General features: G+C 34.5%; 1 protein-coding gene across 1 annotated transcript in view; it reads right to left on the bottom strand.

Moving 5' to 3' along the window:
* ZFR (zinc finger RNA binding protein) overlaps positions 1-20,492 on the bottom strand; it is a 73,944-nt gene that overhangs the window by 17,803 nt on the left and 35,649 nt on the right. Inside the window, exons 11-17 of the mRNA XM_060009630.1 lie at positions 19,859-20,004; positions 15,768-15,930; positions 14,281-14,486; positions 13,372-13,522; positions 10,663-10,804; positions 5,948-6,045; positions 4,988-5,083 (exon numbers count right to left, since the gene is read on the bottom strand). Of these exons, the coding sequence (XP_059865613.1) occupies positions 4,988-5,083; positions 5,948-6,045; positions 10,663-10,804; positions 13,372-13,522; positions 14,281-14,486; positions 15,768-15,930; positions 19,859-20,004 (1,002 nt within the window). The remainder of the gene's footprint in view (positions 1-4,987; positions 5,084-5,947; positions 6,046-10,662; positions 10,805-13,371; positions 13,523-14,280; positions 14,487-15,767; positions 15,931-19,858; positions 20,005-20,492) is intronic.

Below are 20,492 nucleotides of genomic sequence, written 5' to 3'. Positions count from 1 at the left end.
TCACAAAAACTGTACATATGAGACCACAAAGAAAACTTTAAATTTCCAAAGTTGCAAATAGTAGAATATATTTATTGCATTATTTTTATATGCTATAAAAACTAGAAGTTATTTACAAAAGCAACTCTTCTTCAGTCATGTAGAATTAAAAAATTCCCTCAAAACTACTCCTGGCTTAAAGACAATATTCAAATGAATTTCGGACTGCATAGAAAAAAAAGAAAAAATATTATACACACACACACACGTATATATATATATATATATATATATATATACATGTATATATGGCCAAAACCTATGTCCAGCCTTAAACTACAGCTTAAAAACCTCTATAATTAAAGAGTGAGTGAATGAAACAAGTATCCAACTCATGAAGTTTGTAAAAGAACAAAAATAAACCCAAGGAAAATAGAAAATTAGAGATGAAGTAAAAAATTAATGAATTACTTAAGAAGGAAAATGGCAGATCTGGCAGGTAAATCCAAGGAGCTGGCTCTTTGAGGGGAGGAAAAAAATAATAAATTGGATAAACTACTGCCTAAAGAATATAATACTAGGAGAGATTTTTAAATGTCAAAATACTGACATTTTGGTGTGCTTTAACCTACTAAAATACTTGTGTATTTTATGTTATATGTACATGATTTCAAAGATCGTCCAGCAGCTTTGTTTGCCCTCCCTGATTCTCCCATCATTACCCTGTCATGGCCTATCTTCCCTCAGTTCCTTTCACCTGTGCATCCTCTCTTCCACTCAGTTCTTAGATCTCTGCACCCTCAAAGGAGAGAGGGTCCCTTGAAGTTTATGGCTCTGATAAAGAGGAAAAGTTAGGTGTAGGCAAAGGGCCATCTGTAGTGTTGGACTTCCAAACTCCAAGAGTAGCCCAGGAGTGGCCTGAGAGTTCAGTCTCGAAAGTACTGAAGCTTAGACTTACTACAACAGAAATAGCCTCAAGGGCACCTGGGTTGAAGGGACTGAAGTTGAAGGAATCAGGAAGTAAAATGATAATGCATAATGCTTATATTTTTGAACATTTAAAAAATTTAAAGTTATATAATGCTCATAAATTTTTATATTTAAAATCTATTAAGAATTCAGTGAATTCTCATCACAAATAAATACTGAACACCCATTTGCTATTTTGTTCCTATATAGCAACTGCTATTACTGGCTAGTCTAATCAAAGAATTAAAATAAAAAAGATGCTACAGGTATTTTTAAAAGTCTAAAAATCTGAGTTATCTGGCTGAATTGGTCAATTTTTCTAGGAAAAGATAAGTTGCCAAAAATTACCCCAAGAGAAAGAAAAACTAAACAAACCAATTAATCACAATAAAAGAAACCAAGAAAGCGTGACCCCTTTTATAAATGACTGATGATGTCACATGAATTTTATAAATTATCAAAAAAGTTTTTTAAAAAACTATATATATATATATATATATATATTTTTTTTTATTTTTTGGCTGTGCTGGGTCTTAGTTGAGGCACGTGGGCTTTCTAGTTGAGGCGTGCAAGCTCAGTAGTTGTGGCTCATGGGCTTAGTTGTCCTGCGGCATGTGGGTCTTAGTTCCCTGACCAGAGATTGAACCTGTGTCCCCTGCATTGTAAGGCGGATTCTTTACCACTGGATCACCAGGGAAGTCCCAAAAAACATATAGTTTTGATGCTTCTAAAAACTGTTTCAGAGTTTAGAGAAAGAACGAAAGCTTCTAAGGTATTCTTATAGAGTTAGTGCATTATTGATCCTAAATCTAACAAAGAAGACAAAAATAAAACCACAAAAATTTCCTTTATGTCACTGCAAAATTCCTAAATAGACTATCAGCAAACAGAACTTAACAGTTCATTGAGATTATTCTCAAATATAGGAGAATCCATCTCTGGAATGCAAAGGTAGCTCAATATCAGTAGATATATTTGTAAATATACAATATTAACAGGGTGAAGGAGAAAAACTATACATTCATGTCAAGAAACCTTGAAAAATTATCGATAAAGTTCAATTTACATTCCTGATTCAAAATTACTTAGTAAACTAAGAGAGGGTTGACATTTCTAACATTACAAAGAAATAAGGATCTCAAATAAAAGGCTATACCACCATGCTTAACAGACTTTACATACTAGAAACATTTCCAAAGCAATTAAAACATAACGTGCATGTAAAGTATTATTTCTTTTATTCCATAATTATTCTAGGAGTATCAACCAACTAAATTAGGAAAGAGATTGGTAGATATGATTCCAAGCCAAGAGAATCACATGAAAAAAATTACTACAAATAAAGGAATGCAGTCAGGTCGTGGGTTACAAAATTAATATATTTAATATATATAAACAATAACCAGAAAATGGTATTTTAAAAAACTAAAAGATAAATACCTAGGTACAAACAACTATGCTCAGAACCCATTCAAATCTAAATAAGTGTGTAACATTCATTCCAATAAGTAGGACATCCCATAAAGAAGAGTCAGTATTATAAAAGTGATGACATTCCACCAATTATTAATTCAATACAGTGCTACTTAAAAATCATCAAGAGAACCGGAGAAACTGAACAAAACAGTAGTCAAGTTCTTTCAGAAAAAGAAGCATGAGAAAAGCACCACCCCCCAAAAAATCTTCTGTGTAAGATGGTGTTTATAATGAATAGCAGAGAATGAAGAGGGAAGACTTCTGATGAAGAGGACTATCAGCATTTTAAAACACACTATGAAGCTTTAAAAATTAAAAGAGTTTGGTACTAGAAAAGACCGAGCAATGAAAGAGGGCTGCAGAAGTAGGCCTGCAAAAAAGGAACTTTGGTTTGTGACAGGGTTTCTCTTCCTCAGTGCTACTGATAACCAGTTTTGACAACCAAAGTTATCCCCAAACATTGCCAAATGTCCCCTAGAGGGCAAAACTGATGGTGGCTGAGAACCACTGGTTTATGATAATGGTGATATTTCAAAGTGGGGGTTGGGAGAACAAACATCACTACTAAATAAAATGTTAAATGGTACTGGAATAATTGGTAATTGGTCTGGAAAAACATATAGCTGGATCCACCTTTAATCCATGTATGATTTTTAAATTAATTTTTAATTATACAAGTAATAAAATATATATTTCATCCTAGTAAAATCCAAACATTACAGATCTCTACCAATCTCACTACTCACTACTGAGAGATAACCACTGTTGTAATATGAAATACATCCTTCCAGGAGGTTTGCTATGTATTACGACTAAAGAACTAAATAAACAAGCAAGCAATCATCTGTAGAAAATATCATATGATGGGGGGAAAAAAAGCTCTAGAAGAAAGCATGTGTGAATAATTTATAACCTAAAATATGAAAGAATCTTATAAGCAGAAATAAAACCGTTAAGTCATAAAACATTAATGGATTAAAATTTGCAAAGATTTTAAAGCTTTTATAAAACAGCAAAAATTAAGTTGAAAAGCAGATGAACAACTGGAAAAACTTATTTTTTAATACAGATAAGAGTTAATTTCTTATAGAGTTATAAATTGAGAAAACGAATAATAAAGGAACTGGCAGTTAAGAGAAAAAGAATTACAAATGCCAATAATCACATAAAGAAATCTAAATAAAAAATGAGACACCGTTTTTTTAACCTATCATGTTAAAGAAGCGTGATGATATCCCAAAGTTAGTGAGGGTGTGAAGGAAATGATCAGTTCAACAATTTTTGGAAGTTTTAAATGATCTACCTTTCCGGTAACAATCAACACATGTCCTTTGACCTTGGAATTCTATAGCAATTGACCCTAGCCATTTATCACATGTATATAATACTCATAAAAGCCTGATAACAATACAATGAAAATTTAATAGCAAAAGACTGCAAACAATGCAACTGTCCATTAAATGGATACCAGTTAAATAAAATACTGCATGTCCATACAAAGGCAACACCATATAGTCAATACAGCTCTCAAAGAGCTCCAAGATGCATTTTGTTGAGAAAGATGCAAACAATGTAAACAGCATGACCCACTCCAGTGTTAAAAAAAAGAATTAAGATAACCCTGGCTATTCAACTCTCTCTAACCCAACTCTGGAATCAGTAGTTTCAGTTATATTTCTGAATGAATCCCTCTCTATCTGAATTCTTGTAGGAACCCAAATGGTTCAATATCAAAGGGATTTATGTACATAAATAATAATAGGAACATACATGGGACTTCCTTGGTGGCGCAGTGGTTAAAACTCCATGCTCCCAATGCAGGGGGCCTGGGTTCGATCCCTGGTCAGGGAACTAGATCCCACATGCATGTTGCAATTAAGAGTTCACACGCCACAATTAAGGAGTCCACGTGACGCAACTAAGGAGCTGGTGTGCTGCAACTAAGGAGCCGGCAAGCCCCAACTAAGGAGCCCGCTTGCCACAACTAAGACCCAGCACAACCAAACAAATAAATATTTTTTTAAAAAAGGAACATACGCGATATATATGCATGCATTTTTTCCCCTAGGAAAAAAATCACAACAAACTGTGTCAAGATGGCTTGCCTTTAAATGACGAGAAGGCTTTCATTTCTACTTCATGCCTTTCTGCATTATTCGAATTTCCTAATTTTATGCATTTTTGAATAATGTATATTTCTAAATCTTAAAAATTCCTTTTAAATTATTTTGTTAAAATGTCAACAAAACCTTGCATAGGTAGATTAATAGCTCATTTTTAGTTTTCTTTGTACCTTTATGTATGTACAACTCATAATCGGTCCTATTTTAAAGAAAGTAATAAACACTGTGAGAAGAGTTAAAAAAAAAAGAGAGGAAAATACAGAAAGAAAATCAAGTGGAATTCTCAGAAAATTAAGACCCCAGGATTTCTCACTAGAAGAAAAAAACTACATTTAGGAAATGAAAAGAAAGTTGATAATTAGATGTAAGATGAGTCTATTAAAAAACTGCATATTTCCTATATGTTTATTTTTCACACCATACAATTACATATTACTCACCCAGCTTGGAAAATCAGACCAAGTTGGAACTCGCTGACAGAGGTCCCGAAGAATACGTATGATAATCACACAGGACTGCAGACCATTAGCTCTAGCCTTGAGAGCAACACAAAAACCAACTGAATTAATCTTAGAAATACTGAAAGTATCCCTTGATGAAAAAAAAGTTAAAATACCACTGTTCAATGGAAGCTCAGATAAAAATAAAACAAAAATAACCACACTTAAAATTGGATTCAATGAGCTGCCATTTACAGCAATATTTTATGCCAGGGTTAGTATTTAAAAGCTGATATTTTAGGTCAAAGTAAACAGATTATACAAGAATAATTGTTCTTGATCCCCTGTGAACCTTGACCTGTGTTCATTTAAAACAGTAAACTTCAAAAAAAAGTCTGCCTACATTAGAAATAAAAGAAAAAGTAAAGAGCTAAAAAGTTTGTCTAGGGACTGAAAGATTAAGGAAATCTGTTTGGTTTCCTTTCTGTGCCTTTGCATAACTGCAAAGTCACTAAACCAAACAGCTGCTTCCTCACCTTTCATTCCCTACACTTATTAACTTAGAGAAAGAGGGGGGGAAAATCTTAAAACTATACACAAAGCTTTAAACACATATTCCATTATTTAAAGCAAAGTTAATCTGCAGCCTTATGGAATATAATATATGTACACAAACTTGTGATGTTCCTAAACAAGTCAACTTTAAATATAGCCACTAAAAATAAAAATAAAAAAACCCAAACTACAAAACACCCCCAAAACCTGAGTTTATTGTCAAATTAATAGTAACTGCAATATGCAGATCTTCACACCCAGCTTTCTATGTTAACATTTTCTGATATTTAATTTAAAATAGTATTGCTTGGGCAATCTTTTGAAATGTTTAAACACAGTTAAACATGTTGTACTGAACTACTCTCTCATAAGGCTACAAGAAAAAAGTAAAATGATGTTCCGAACCTGGAACCACTTAGCGTGGCGTAGAGCAGCCAGAGCGTCAAGGCATTTTTGCCTGTCCAAGACGTCCGGTGGGTCTTTCACCATACCCGAGGTTACATCTAAAATGGATTGAATTGGCAAAATGCAGTGAGGAATGGGTGTTTGACCAGGTGAGCAAGACACTTCCTTAAAGTAGCATCAGTGTCACATGAGCCATTTGAGAGTCTGTCAACACTTTAAAGTACCCAGGGAGTTATTTTCAACAAATTCACATAATCTAATATGAAGATCAAGATGAGAATTAAACTCTTTATTTTAGAAATATAATAAATAATTTCTGCAAATATAAACCCTACCCACCAAAATAAAATCAAAAGGAAGGATTACTGGACACAGCGCACCAGCACAAAGACGACAAGACAAAAGGGAACACAAAAATCCACCTTAATAAATGAGAATGTACAATAAACTACTGAGTTTGTTCAGTATTTTAAATGGTCATAGGTTATTCTGGGGCTAATATGTCAAAGAACTAACAATAAATATGGGATGATCAATGAAGTAATAATCATAGAAAAAAAATAAAGAGCCAAAAATAGGCATTTCTAAGAGTTCAATGACTTCTCTTCCACAAGAGAATTTTAGCTTTAAGAATTAAGGGAATATGAAATGCCCTTTAAAATTCAAAGTTCCCATGAAGTAATTCAAAGAATAATTGGAGAGAAACAATGAGTAAAGTAGAAAAGGGCAATAGGAACTAGCATGGTTAAATAGAATAAGTATAGAAATAGAACAGATGCAGTAAGCAGAATGGTTTGATGATATATCTGTAGAATCTTTTAAGTTGCAAGTCAGTTATAATAACTGATTTTAATCAGATTATTGTATTAAAACATAAATGAGCTATATAAAACTTAAGAAAATCTGAACCTAAATCAGGACAAGAAGTTAACTTTTCATTCATAAAAGGCCAGCTTTACGTTCATCTAAAACATATCTGTAAACTGTGTATAAAAGTTGCTAATCAAATTTGCTAATCAAACTATTCATAGGTATAAGTCAATCTAATTCACAACTGTGGTGATTTTAAAATATTTTCTAAATATAGGAAAATTACATACCAGGCAAGTAAGCTACTGAAAACAGTCTTCTAGATAAAAAGCACCAAAACTATGGGACATTTAGGATATAATTTTATAAATCATTGAGGGCACCAAATGAATATGTGGGACAAAAGATGAAATATACGATAAAAGAAAACATGAAGATGATTTTACTTTAAGAGTACTAGCAACGCTGGGCAAATTATTTGTCTATTTTTATATGAGCATTCAGAAATCTTAAAAGATATCTGTCCTTATTTTGAGTAGATGACATATTAAAAAGCATATTTAAAAAGTAATAAAGAATTTCATCCCTTGTCTGGGCTTTTTATTCTTAGTTCCTACTCCTTACATAATCAGATGGCACAAATTTTCAGAATACATATTAGAAGGGAATTTTACAGATAATCAAAGAACACTGTGTGGCATTCTGAAAATGAACACTGAAAGAGGAATGTGGGTACTAAAAAGAAAAGTATCAAGTCAGAAATAGTAGTAATTTTTAAAAACTAATAAACAATCTCAAAACCTGAAAAACCAACTACTGAATCCAGAAATATAATGAACATAAGAAATGGGCTATTCTGAGAGAAGGAAAAGGAACACAGGAAAGCACAGCTAATTAAAGAAGTAAAAAAAAGCAAGAAACAACAACAACAAAAAACCACTCCCCAAAGCAAGGTTACAGAACATGCTGAAGAACCCTTTCCATGTCCCTTATTTATTTACATTATCTGCTAAAGCTAAAATGCAAATAGGTGATAATGTGCAATCTCTTTCTAAAAGTTTCTGAATTTTTAATGTTAATTCATGTTTTAATTTCCTCCAATACGGAAGAAAAGTTTTCCTTTTGCACACAAGCATTCATAACTTTGGAAATTTAAATTAATGATATAATTTCAAAGATGCCAAGACACCTATTGCAATTTAAAAACAACTTAAGAGCTATAAGTAGGAAATTTCTGGCAAATTTAGAGTGTGGATTTTTGCACCCATTCTATATTTCAAGTGGATTAACCCCTTAGATATATTGTACTAAGATCATACTTTCTTCCTAATACCCAGTTAACAAAACAAAACCAGTTAATTTATTTAAAAGAAAGCAAATTCTTACCCTACAAAAGTGTGTTTCATAAATTTTAAGGGGTTAATCACCAGTTAGAAGACATGCTGTGTCCACACTATTTTATGATTAAAAGTTAATGGGAATATATTAATTTAAATTAACATGGTTATGTAAAATATGTAATCCACCCAACAATTTAAAAACTAGTGTGAACACTGCTCAATTCTAGGAGAGACAAAGACAAAACAAACAAAACAGCCACACAAAGGACAATAAATGCCAGACTCTGCATCCAAAATCCCTCCTTAATCAAATGGCAGGTGTGACACTGAGCTTTTGAAAACCTTGGTCAAAAATCCTTCCGATGTCTTGGCAGCAACCCCTGACAGGAATCAATTCCCTCTGCTAGAAGGCTTTGGACCGGGCCTGATAAGCTAAAGGTGGAAAAAAACACACATAATACTTGACTTGCTACAGAAGAGACGCTGTAGCAAGGGTTAGAGCATTTTGTACATTTCAAGCTTCAAGTCAATTAAATGTTTACTTAATGTTTAACTGTCAAACACAGTAACATAAAATAGATCTGTAATGTGTTTAACAGTTATTTGGGCAATTTAATCATCTCCTTTAAATAATTTTGGTATCAAACAGGACCATTACGCATTAAGAGGCTACCACAACTATGCGCAAGTCGCCAGTCTCACGATTTACAAGTGCTCTTCCGGCAAAGCCTTCCTTACCCCTGTACTAACTCCCCAAAGCAAGCTATAGGCTTTAAATGATTTTAAGACACAGAGCATTCAGAGCTGCAGTGAGAGAGAATACATACCGTTATTCTGCAGCAATCTTCATAATGAAGCTAAAGACATGATTTACTGCAGTTATCTGCAGCAAAGAACACTATCAATGTTTCTACACTTTTTGCACATCCAACTTTTCAGCTCAGTGTCTTGAAGTAAAATCTTTCAATTTTGGACTGACCACTTCTCTCACCATAATATTTATGAAATTCAGAACAATAACTCAAGTCTGGGTCAGACAAAAATATAATTTTGTTTCCTTTAGAAGGGAGAGATTATTAAAGACTACTACAAATATGATACTATTAACTTTAGACTTTTGCAACAAAATAAAATTACTTGATACTGCACCAATTTAAGCAAGCCTAAATATGACTGGACAAGATGTGCTCTGAAATAAAGTTAAATGGTTATATGAGTATAATTTCATATGAAATACAGCAACTATTATTTATAACATAATCTCGAAGATTTCTTTTTCAAATCCTAAGAGTCATATGCTGCATATGAATTGACCAGATTGACTCAGACACTGTTTTTCCAGCAATATCCACAGCCAGACCTTGAGTGGGAAAACTCATGCTCATATAAAAGATCCTCTACACAAACCCATTTTTAAGATGCAAAGCTTACACAACATACAAGTCCTGATATATCGTGTATATATAATGTATGCAAAGTTAGACATGTCTCCCAATGATCGCATTTTTAGTAAAAATTATCTTTTCCTGGGTTGTGGAAAGCCCAGTGCCTTAAAAAAAATTGCTTTGCTGTAAGAAAACAAATTTAAAGGGACAGTAATTGAGAGCCTACTTATGCTATTAGACAAATTAAGTATTCTTTTCTCCTCTATCTGTATCACAAAGAAATATTAGTGTAGACTATAACTCCATATCAACAAATTAAGATGTACAAAAACAACATGAAAGGAAACAAAGTAAATTTTATCTGACCCATAAAACAACAGAACCAACATACGGCAGACACTGACCATGCTTTTTGGCTTAAAAGCTTTTGAAGCTTTGAAAATGTTACACAATAGTCCCTAAAGCAACATTGCTGGCACCAGCAGGATTTCATATTCTACAATTGTAAAGTAAGTTTAAAAACCCTGAATTGTGCTGTAACTCACTAGCTATGCCAACACCATTTAGTTTTCAATATCTCTAGTATAATAGTGGGGTCAGATGCCCAAATCTACGTGCATTAGGATGCTCTGCATTTATGAAAACGCTTCAAACCAAAGAGCAACCTCAGAGAACCAGAAATATTTACCTCAGGACAAGCCAAATCCATGATTACATACATAACAATGCCTCTTAAACTGTGTTATGAATATTTAACCAATTTTATTTATGGAACTCTCTTGTCTTTTTTTAAGACAAGAACAAGAACTTAACAGAAGTTAAATTTGTGGCCCCTCACTAGCAACATTTCTTTAATTTGTTCATGGGTCAACTATGCTGGTAAGAATAATTTTGAACTTTTTTTTTTTTTCCAGAAATCTGAGGTTAGCAAGAAAAGAAAAAAAAATCAAGAAAATCAATAATACCATGAGTGTTTTATATAAAAGTACATTGCTAAAAGGACATTAATAAAAGATCTGGGAAATGATCTTAAGCAAAACTGGTTGCTATATACGTCAAATCTATCAAATTCATATGTAATGCCAGCATGTTGCCTTCTAGGGCTTAATGCCATCTTAAAGAGTAGGTAAATGGGAAAAAAAAAGTTAATAGAAAGTAGAATGTTTAATGGCTTTCCAACCTCCTTCCCTCATGTTCTCTTCTCGAATAATTGGAGACGTCAGGGTGATAGTGACTTGCATTTTGGGTTCCACACATGAGTTCAAAATTATTGCCGCTTCAGAAATTGCACATTTTATGTCATACTTCTCAGGACTTATAACCTATGTAATGAAGAGTACAGGAAATTAGATGGACCTTTTAACATTATCAAACAAAGCAGTTTCACTATGTCTCTTTCATTTTCTCACTACCTTAACCATTTTATAAGGACTAGATCATATATTACTCCAAGAAGCCTTGTAATACATGCAAATATTATAAATCTCTTGCTCCTCTTTCCTTTTAGAATTTTGTTGAACTAATATTTACCATTACTTGTATCATAAGAGTTATTTGTATGTGTGTATGTCTCTCTTAGATGATGAGTTCTTGGATAAAAGAAACACTGCCCTATTTATTACCGTACCTTCCTAATAGCATCTTGGGTAGTTAAGTACTTGCAGAATATGAATGAGACTAAAATAGATATCTGAAACTAACAGGAGCCATAATTCAAACATTCCCAGTGTACCTTGTCTGTGAACTCAACAGATCTACATTTTATCAGGGAGCAGAAAGTCCTGATCAACAGAAGAAAAACCAGGATTCACTGCAATTCAGTACACATGAAATAAGTCTCAGTATATATGAACAAATGAAGACTCCACAGAAATTACACGGATTGTTTACAGCACAGTATCTAGGTTCAAATCCTAGCTCTGCTACTTTACTAATGATATGAAGATGGGCAAATTATTTAACTCCCCTTTACCTGTTTTTATAAAATAGGGACAGTAATTTTATCTAACCTATAGGATTGTTGGAAGAATAAATGAATTAACTATATAAAGCACTTAAAACAGTGCCTGGTACATAGTAATAATTATATAAACATTAACTATGACGATGATGATGATAATAAATTCTATTTCTCTTGCTTATCCACTTCTACAGTAAGTACATAGAATGATTTGGAAAGAGTATGCTGCTTTTAGTGTAATTGTTAATTATTTAGTTAGGATATAGTATTTTCTGCTTTGTAGTTTTTTGGGGCTGTGTTGGGTCTTCATTGCTGCGCGCGGGCTTTCTCTAGTTGCGGCCAGTGGGGGCTATTCTTCCTTGTGGTGTGAGGGCTTCTCACTGCTGTGGCTTCTCTTGCTGCAGAGCACAGGCTCCAGGCGCGTGGGCTTCAGTAGTTGCAACATGCGGGCTCAGAAGTCGTGGCTTGCGGACTCTAGAGCGCAGGCTGAGTAGTTGTGGCGCACGGGCTTAGTTGCTCTGCAGCATATGGGATCTTCCCAGACCAGGGCTCGAACCCATGTCCCCTGCACTGGCAGGTGGATTCTTAACCACCACGCCACCAGGGAAGCCCCCCTGCTTTGTAGATTTACTAAACACCACAATTTAGGATCAAGATGTTTCTCGCAAATTATATAATTTTTTCAAAGTCCTCAAACCTCTTCTGAGTCTCCTCTCCTTCATTGCTCTAGCAGCGTCAACAAAGGGTAACAAGTAGACACACAATGACAATTCTCTTGGCTCCTAATACTTAAAAAGACTAATCTACAGTAAGAAACTTCACATCTGGAACAATGGTAATATAAAGCAAACAACAGTAAGTGCCACAGTCGTCAGAGCTCAAGTTTTTTTTTTTTTTGCCGTACGCGGGCCGCTCACTGTTGTGGCCTCTCCCGTTGCGGAGCACAGGCTCTGGACGCGCAGGCTCAGCGGCCATGGCTCACGGGCCCAGCCCCTCCACGGCCTGTGGGATCTTCCCGGACCGGGGCACGAACCTGTGTCCCCTGCATCGGCAGGCGGACTCTCAACCACTGTGCCACCAGGGAAGCCCAGAGCTCAAGTTTAATAGCATGCTTCACTATCCCTTTTGGTATCGGTTGCTCTGCTGTGGTCAGGTACTATTTATTCTGACATTACTGTGGAATACATATTACCAATGAAATGTCAATTCTTGGATTTCAAATATCTAAATAAGTTTTATACATTAAGTTATTCAAGAAATCTTTACTTTAAATCCCAGTCTGTGATTCTGACAAGATACTATATAAAAATTTTAAAAATTCAAACTTAAAAAAGTTTTTTTTGTAGGACCAAAAGGGGATATTCTACTAATTGTGCATTGCCACAATTTGCTGAAGAGAGACAGTGAGAGCTAAGACCTACGACTATAACACGTAGAAAACTGAAAGTAATCATAATAAAACTGGGGAAATTCAAATCAGAAAGAGTCTCTATTTTAGTTACTATACTTTATTAAAAACATATATTCAACTAAATAGGCAAGAAGTTCATGAATTCTAAAAATTTAAGCTTGCTTTACATACATGGGCTTTGTTTAAAAAACAAAACAAAAAACCCCCATTTTTTCCCTAAAGTCTCATCTCTTTATGATTCAACTCTTGGAAAAAAGAACAGGAAGAGGACATGTGCTGCAATTTTATATTTTAAAATAAATTAGCAAGATGGCTTCATGCCAAAGAGGAGCACTATAAAACCTAAAAAGACAAAGTAGAAAACAGTTCTACCAATTTGTACAATCAGGAAAAAATTCAATTCGGAAAGTCAAACCAAAACTTTAAAGGCAGGCTTAAGATTAAGCTGAAGCACAGTTAGTCCTGCCAAAAACTTTTGAACCAGACAAGGGGTAAAAATGAACATTTCCAATACTTACAGCAAGCTGCTTGGGTAGGTTTTCTGCAATACGGCTTAATAATGTCTTTGAAGGTTTCTCTGAGCACAGCAAAACAAGGTTGACATTTCTATCTCCTCGGAGAAGTAATCCTTTTGCCAATACTCCCACTCGCAAAACTCCTTTTAAAGCTCTGCAGTGAAATCAAGTTATATTATGACATTTCCCTTCTCAACCAGAACCACGATAATCTCTCAACACACAATAGTAAGTGAAATAACTTTTACACCGTTAAAATTCTCAATCAACTACAGTATAAAAACATTCAATATTTTTAGAAGTGTCCTTCACTTAGATAAGAAATATGGATAAATTAATAAATCAAGAGATAAGTTCTCACAAGGACAACTGCAACGCAAAGGCCATTTAACACTTTTCTGCGTCTCACTTTACAAATTAGAACAAAAGTCATGTTCACTATATACAAAGATATTTCCAAATGGTTAAGGGGAAAATGAAAAGTTATAGATCATAATGCAAACTTGATATGAAAGATGTTGCTAAAGCTTGAGCTTATTCACTTATGGGTCAATGTGTTAAGGAAAAATAAGCTGCTAAAACGAAGAGTAAACAGATGCAACAGATAAATAAAAACTGAAGAGCAGCTAAATGCAATTGAAAACTATAAAGGCTGCTTTGAAAACAGACTTGAAATAGTTTTATATAAATTTAAATAAAATGAGTAAAATTACAAGGTTGGAGACTGTATGAAATTCTGTTATTTTTCATTTCAGCAAAAAACAGCTGAATACATTAAATATCTAACACAAGCATAACACATGTAGACTGACAACAGAGAATTTTCAGTCTTTGTAACTTTTATTTCAAGTATAAGAAGTCCACATAAGGGAAACCAAAATTAAACAAAAGTAAAAAACTCTGAAAACACACCTGTCTTTACCTCCCTCTTTCTTATCATCTCCCTCTTTGCTCTTGCTCTTCTCATGCTCAGACAAGCTGTCTGAAACAAGTTTTAAAGCACGTTCAGTGATAGAAACAATTTTCTGAACTGCCTGTAATTCCTCTTCAGTTGGATAAATGGTTGCATGTTTTGTCATTACATATCGATCATCAGATGAGTCAGGACGACGTAAGGGCTGGAGAAGACAAAAAAGATAACTTCATTAAAAAAAATGCTTCCCAAGCAAAAGTAAATTATTATTTTTCAACTATACATATGTTTGTGACACCTTTTCAATAAAAAGTCAATTATGCAAAATGTCCATTTAAAGCCATCTTTTCCCTTCTTTCCATCTCAGTAAAAACAAACATGTAAACTATGGAAAGTTACACTATCAAGAATGAGTATGCATCTATGTATATATGCATGCTTTGCCTCAAAACAAGTAAAATTATAATACACACCATCTAAGGTTATAAAAATACTTTCTACTCAACTTTAACAACCAGCGATTCTGAAATGTTTTGCTTTTAATAAAACAAGTTTCACAAATACTTATTCTATGGAAAGACAAATGAGAAAGAATAGTTTAAGAGCAGGAATTTGTTGCTGTTTCCTTCTAAGTGCCCTCTATAAAACAGAACAAAGAATAAAAACATCTTGTTTTCTGCAGTCTGAACTTATATGAAATATTCCTCATAACCCAGGTATGTCTTCTTTTTTTTTTGCAGTACGTGGGCCTCTCACTGTTGTGGCCTCTCCCATTGCGGAGCACAGGCTCCGGACACGCAGGCTCAGCGGCCGTGGCTCATGGGCCCAGCCGCTCCGCGGCATGTGGGATCTTCCTGGACCGGGGCACGAACCCATGTCCCCTGCATCGGCAGGCGGACTCTCAACCACTGCGCCACCAAGGAAGCCCAGTATGTCTTCTTTTATCTAGCTTCCACAGAACACAAACTCTCAAGATGCAGCTCTTGCCTACAGTTCTCCTAATACATCCACTGTGTGCTCATCTTGGACCATTTACTTACCCCTTGTCCTGCACTTAATTTAGAAGTAGTGGTAGGTTATTTTTCATAATTTGAAAAAGGAAAAAAGACTCTAAACCACTGGTAATGGGAAGATAAGAATAATTCTGAAAGCAAAGCAACTGCCTTCAAAATTAGTTGTTCTTGACAATCTAAAGAACAAAGGCAAGAAAATCTCTTATGTGAAAGAAGAGTTGGCAAAAGAAGCTCTGCTCCCTTAACTCATAGTGAAAGTAAGAAAGATGCATGGAAATTCTATGAAGTCCTCATAAATAAGGACACAAGTTGAGAACCTGTAATAAAAGGAGGGAAAATTCTAAATCAGATGAAAAACTTATATTGGGACTTGGATATTATTAGGTCTAAAAATTAGCTCCCCAAACTGTTATCTTCCAATGCTGAGCCAGTCTTACACTTTCACCCCCTATGTAAACAAAGTGGACACTCACTGCAGGCCCTTGTGGCTGAGGAGGCATGCCTGGTCGGACTCCCAGGAGGCCTAGTGGGCCTGGGGGACCATGAGGATAGCCTCCGTCAGGCATTCGGCGGCGATCATCCCAATGATGCTGTTCTTCCTCCATTCTTCTCCAGTACATGTCCTCTTCATAACGTCTGAAACATAGAGAATGATACTGTAAGTCTATAAGAAAAATACAACCCAAGAATTTAAATCAATAATGATATAAAAAGCAATTTAAAAAATAGCCCAAATCAGTCTAGCTTACATCTCTTTTCTCCTACAGTATCTGATTACCTTTATTTGCTTTAGCAGTAAATGGAAGTGAATCCCAGTGAAAAGAGAATAAGTAAACAAAGATAAAAGCAAAACAAAATTTCACAGCCTGAAGACAGGGTTGAAAGAACAAGCACCAGAAACCTCAGAGTTCCTTCTAACCTCTCCCTCTTTACAGGAGACTGTAAACTTAAATGCCTACCTAATGTGACCAGACCAACAATGTGTGTGAGTGAAAGACTCAAAGCATACATTCAGAAATTTTCTTCATGTCTCCAAAGAAATGTGCTCTCTCCTAATTTTTCTAAGAGAGAACTTCTGAAGACTACCTTTAATTTCCTCAACTGATACAGGCAGAGAGACAAAGACACTTCTCTACAATGAGGAAAAACAACTGAGATAAATGGCAACTCACACCGTGTTTCACTTTTGGGGACATGTTAAGGGTGACAGGAACTATGGTAAAGAAGAAAGCACATGCTCTGAGCCACAGCACAGCTATTAATTATTGCCATAAGGGAATACAGATGGTAATACATGGTAAGTGTTGGTTCATGTTGGTATCCAAAAAATACCATGTGTACCAAATGAAACACCCACGGACTGAACTTGGACTGTGGGCAGCTAGTGTGTAGCCTCTGTTTTAATAGTCAACATTTTCAGAATCTAATTTCTTTTTTACCATGTCACTCTCTCCTTCTCAGTTCTATCTTTGCTTTCAGCTTCAAACTAGGATACCAGTAACTCCCAAGGTAGTCCTGTCTTTATAGCAAAGTTTTGTAACAACTAACTTTTTACCAGACAAATTTGTTTAACACAAAACATAAGAAAGAAGTATGTTTCTCAAGTAGCACTGTAGAAACCACCAATTTCTTCAGTGGGGAATAAGCAGTGCTTTTTAGGTCATCCCACTAAGGACAGGAAGAACCATACTTCTATGTTATTTAGGTCTTGAGCTTGAAGGCTCTGGAAAACCATGTTCATTCCAGTACTGAATACTTTGTTATTACTAAAGCTGTTTATGTTAAATAAGGGCAGGGACCTTTATCCATTGTTTACCAATTCATACTTGGTGTCTAACACACTACGTGCTACTTCCTGGCAAACTGTAAGTGCTTAATAAATATTTGATATAACAATAAAAGAGGAAGTAACTGTGTAATCTAGGTATAGAGAAAAATTTCCAGTGCATTACAAAGGCAGAAACTTCATAAAGAATAAGAAAAATAGATTTAGATACCTAAATAAAAATCGATACATACATAACAACAAAGATTATTTAAAGGTAACATGTTAATAATGTGTTAATAGCTATAAGAAGTATCTGTACAAATCAACAACAGGTAAGTTAAACAAATAAACAGGCAATTCACCACAGAAGAAATGTAAGTGGTTAAGCATGAAATAAAAATTTAATTTGCCTGCAATACAAACAATTAAAGTTGAAACAAAACTGTCTTTCATGTTTCACTCTCTCATTGGCAGAGATTTTAATAAGTTATAGAAGCAGTTCTCAAAGTGTGGTCCAGGGACCCTAGGTGGTTCCTGAGACACCTTCAGGGGGATCCATGACATCAAAATTACTTTCATAATAATAACAAGACATTTGCCTTCTCCATTCTCATTCTCTTATGAGTGTACACTGGAGTTATCCAGAGGCAAAATGTGTTATCACAACCTGTTGAGCAGAGAAGTAGATAGAAAAATCAGGCTACCTTAAGCTAGACATTAAAGAGATTTGAAAAAATATAAAACAATGTCATTCTCATTATTCTGGGGGAGAAATATAGTTATTTTATAGTTAGCATATTATATTTATCCACATTAATAAATATGGTTGATCTAATACTATAATTATCAATATTTAACTACATTTTAACAAACATAAAGTCATTTAAAAATTAATTCATAAATATTTAAACTTCTCAGTTTTCATTTCTAATACAGTAAATGTTGACAGCTATAACCCATATACACAAAAGCTCTTTGGAGTTTTGTAATTATTGAGTATAAAAGGTCCTGAGACCAAAAAGTTTGAGAACCAGTTAAACTATCCAGTACAGGCAAAACGTATGGGTATCTGCCAGTCAAACATTTTCATTTCTGAGACTTTATTATTAGCAACTAATCATGATTTATGCAATAATATAGCCTCAAGGATGGTCAATGTAATAATTGTAATAGGGAAATACTGTAAAAAACCTAAATATCTAACAATATGTAATTGGTTATAAGGAAAATTTTACATCTGCACAAGAGAATACTATGTAGCCATGGAAAATAAGATAAAATAATTCTAGCTTACTTTTTAAAAGAGTTGGTATGTAAATGAAAAAAGTAGGTTATAAAATACACATATATTACACTTGTTTATATTTATCTTAATTATATTTTAAAACTTGTACACAAATCCTCATAGCAGTAGTATTCATGATAGCCCAAAAGTGGAGATGACACAAATGTCCATCAACTGATGAATAAACAAAATATGATACATACACATAATGGAATATTATTCACCTATAAAAAAGAAGTGCTGATATATGCTATAACATGCATGAACCTTGAAAACGTTATGCTAAGTGAAAGTAGCCAGACACAAAAGACAACATATTTTGTGATTCCATTTATATGAAATCTCCAGAATAGGTGAATCTATTGAGACAAAGTTTATTAGTGGTTGCCTAGGGGGTAGAGGGAGGAGTTGTGGGGGGGAATAAGGATTGACTGCTAATGGGTTTGTGGTTTCTCTTGCAGGTCATGAAAATGTTCTAAAATTGATTGTGGTAATGACTGCACAACTCTGCGAATATAATAAAAACCAGTTAATTGTTACCATTTAAAGATATGCCAATTACATCAGTAAAACGAAACATTTACATATCTCTTGAACATGTTTCTCATTTCTCCTTCCCTGGAGCCTCTGAAGTTTTTATAATAGATGTTTCCTGAGATACAAAAACAAAAACACCCCAAAACCCACACATTATTAATGTCTAGAAGCTACTAAATCTGATATTCTGGATATTTTCATCATGTAACCAAATGTTCTATTTTGCTTGTTTTAAACTGAGGCACTTATTTATAGTATTAAACTATTTATGTATTTAAATATATATAAGATACCATTTCCAACTTAATTCCTAATACCAAGGACACAGTTAAATATTAGAATAGCCAATAACTTAGTTTTAATGCATTTCTCTCCTAGACCTAAGATCTTCCTGAGAAGTGAAAACTAAAAGTATATTAAATAGGGACATCCCTGGTGGTCCAGTAGTAAAGAATCCACCTTACAATGCAGGGTACGCAGGTTCGATCCTTGGTCAGGGAACTAAGATCCCACATGCTGCGGGGCAATTAAGCCTGCACACCACAACTACTGAGCTCACGCGCCTCAACTACTGAGCTCGCGTGCCTCAACTAGAGAGCCTGCGTGCCGCAAACTACAGAGCCCACACATGCTCTGGAACCTGCGTGCCACAACTACAGAGCCCGTGTGCCCTGGAGCCTGTGTGTCACAACTAGAGAAGAGAAAACCCACATGCCACAACTAGAGAGAAGCCTGTGCGCCACAACGAAGATCCCGCGTGCCACAACGAAGATCCTGCACGCCTCAATGAAGATCCCGTGTGCCACAACTAAGACCTGACAAAGCCAAAAATAAATAAATAAATAAAATAATAAATAAATCTAAAAAAAGTATATTAAATAAATCTGGATTGCTCTGAATGGATGTCACATACTCAGAATAGCTACGTTTTTTAGAAAGGCTAAACGACTTATCGTGCTATTAAAGATACTAACCTCATTTCCATTCTCCAGCGTTCCTCTTCTTCTCTTCTTCGCCAATACTCCTCTTTCTGCATTTGCTTCCTCATTTTCTCTTCTTGAATCTTTCTTGCTCGAATACTGGGTTTTACTTCTACTTGCAGATCTGGATTTACTTTTTTCTGTTAATACAGACAAGATATTTGAAAAACCAGCAACCCCTCCAACAACCTACTACACGTATCTTTAAATTATACAATCCCACATATTCTTTCATCGTAGGGGCTTTTATTTGCAAATTTCCTATTTTAAGAGTAAATGCAGTAAAATAAGTTGAATCAGAGGAAAAATTCAGAATACATTCATAAACATTCTTCTTTCCTTCCCACTCCCAAAATTCTTAGTTGTTAAAGTTTAAAGTTACACATTTAGTATGTAAAACGTACATAACTTAGTGCTAACCAATAAAAGAAATCCTTAGAAGACTGATAGATACTAATTTTCCTTTGTTTGTAAGTAAATGATTCTAGATACCTGAGTGTGGGGTCAAAAAGTTTCTTTTCATATAAATGTATTGCCCTTTAACAGACTATTATTTTAACTTTCACTTCTGTGTTTAGAAAACATGAATCTAGTGCATTAGTCCAACCTAATTAAAAACTTTGAATAC

The sequence above is a fragment of the Delphinus delphis genome, chromosome 3, assembly GCF_949987515.2.
Source record: "Delphinus delphis chromosome 3, mDelDel1.2, whole genome shotgun sequence".
Taxonomy (NCBI): Eukaryota; Metazoa; Chordata; class Mammalia; order Artiodactyla; family Delphinidae; genus Delphinus; species Delphinus delphis.
Note: the sequence above shows the minus strand (reverse complement) of the source record. Positions and strands in the feature narration are given on the sequence as shown.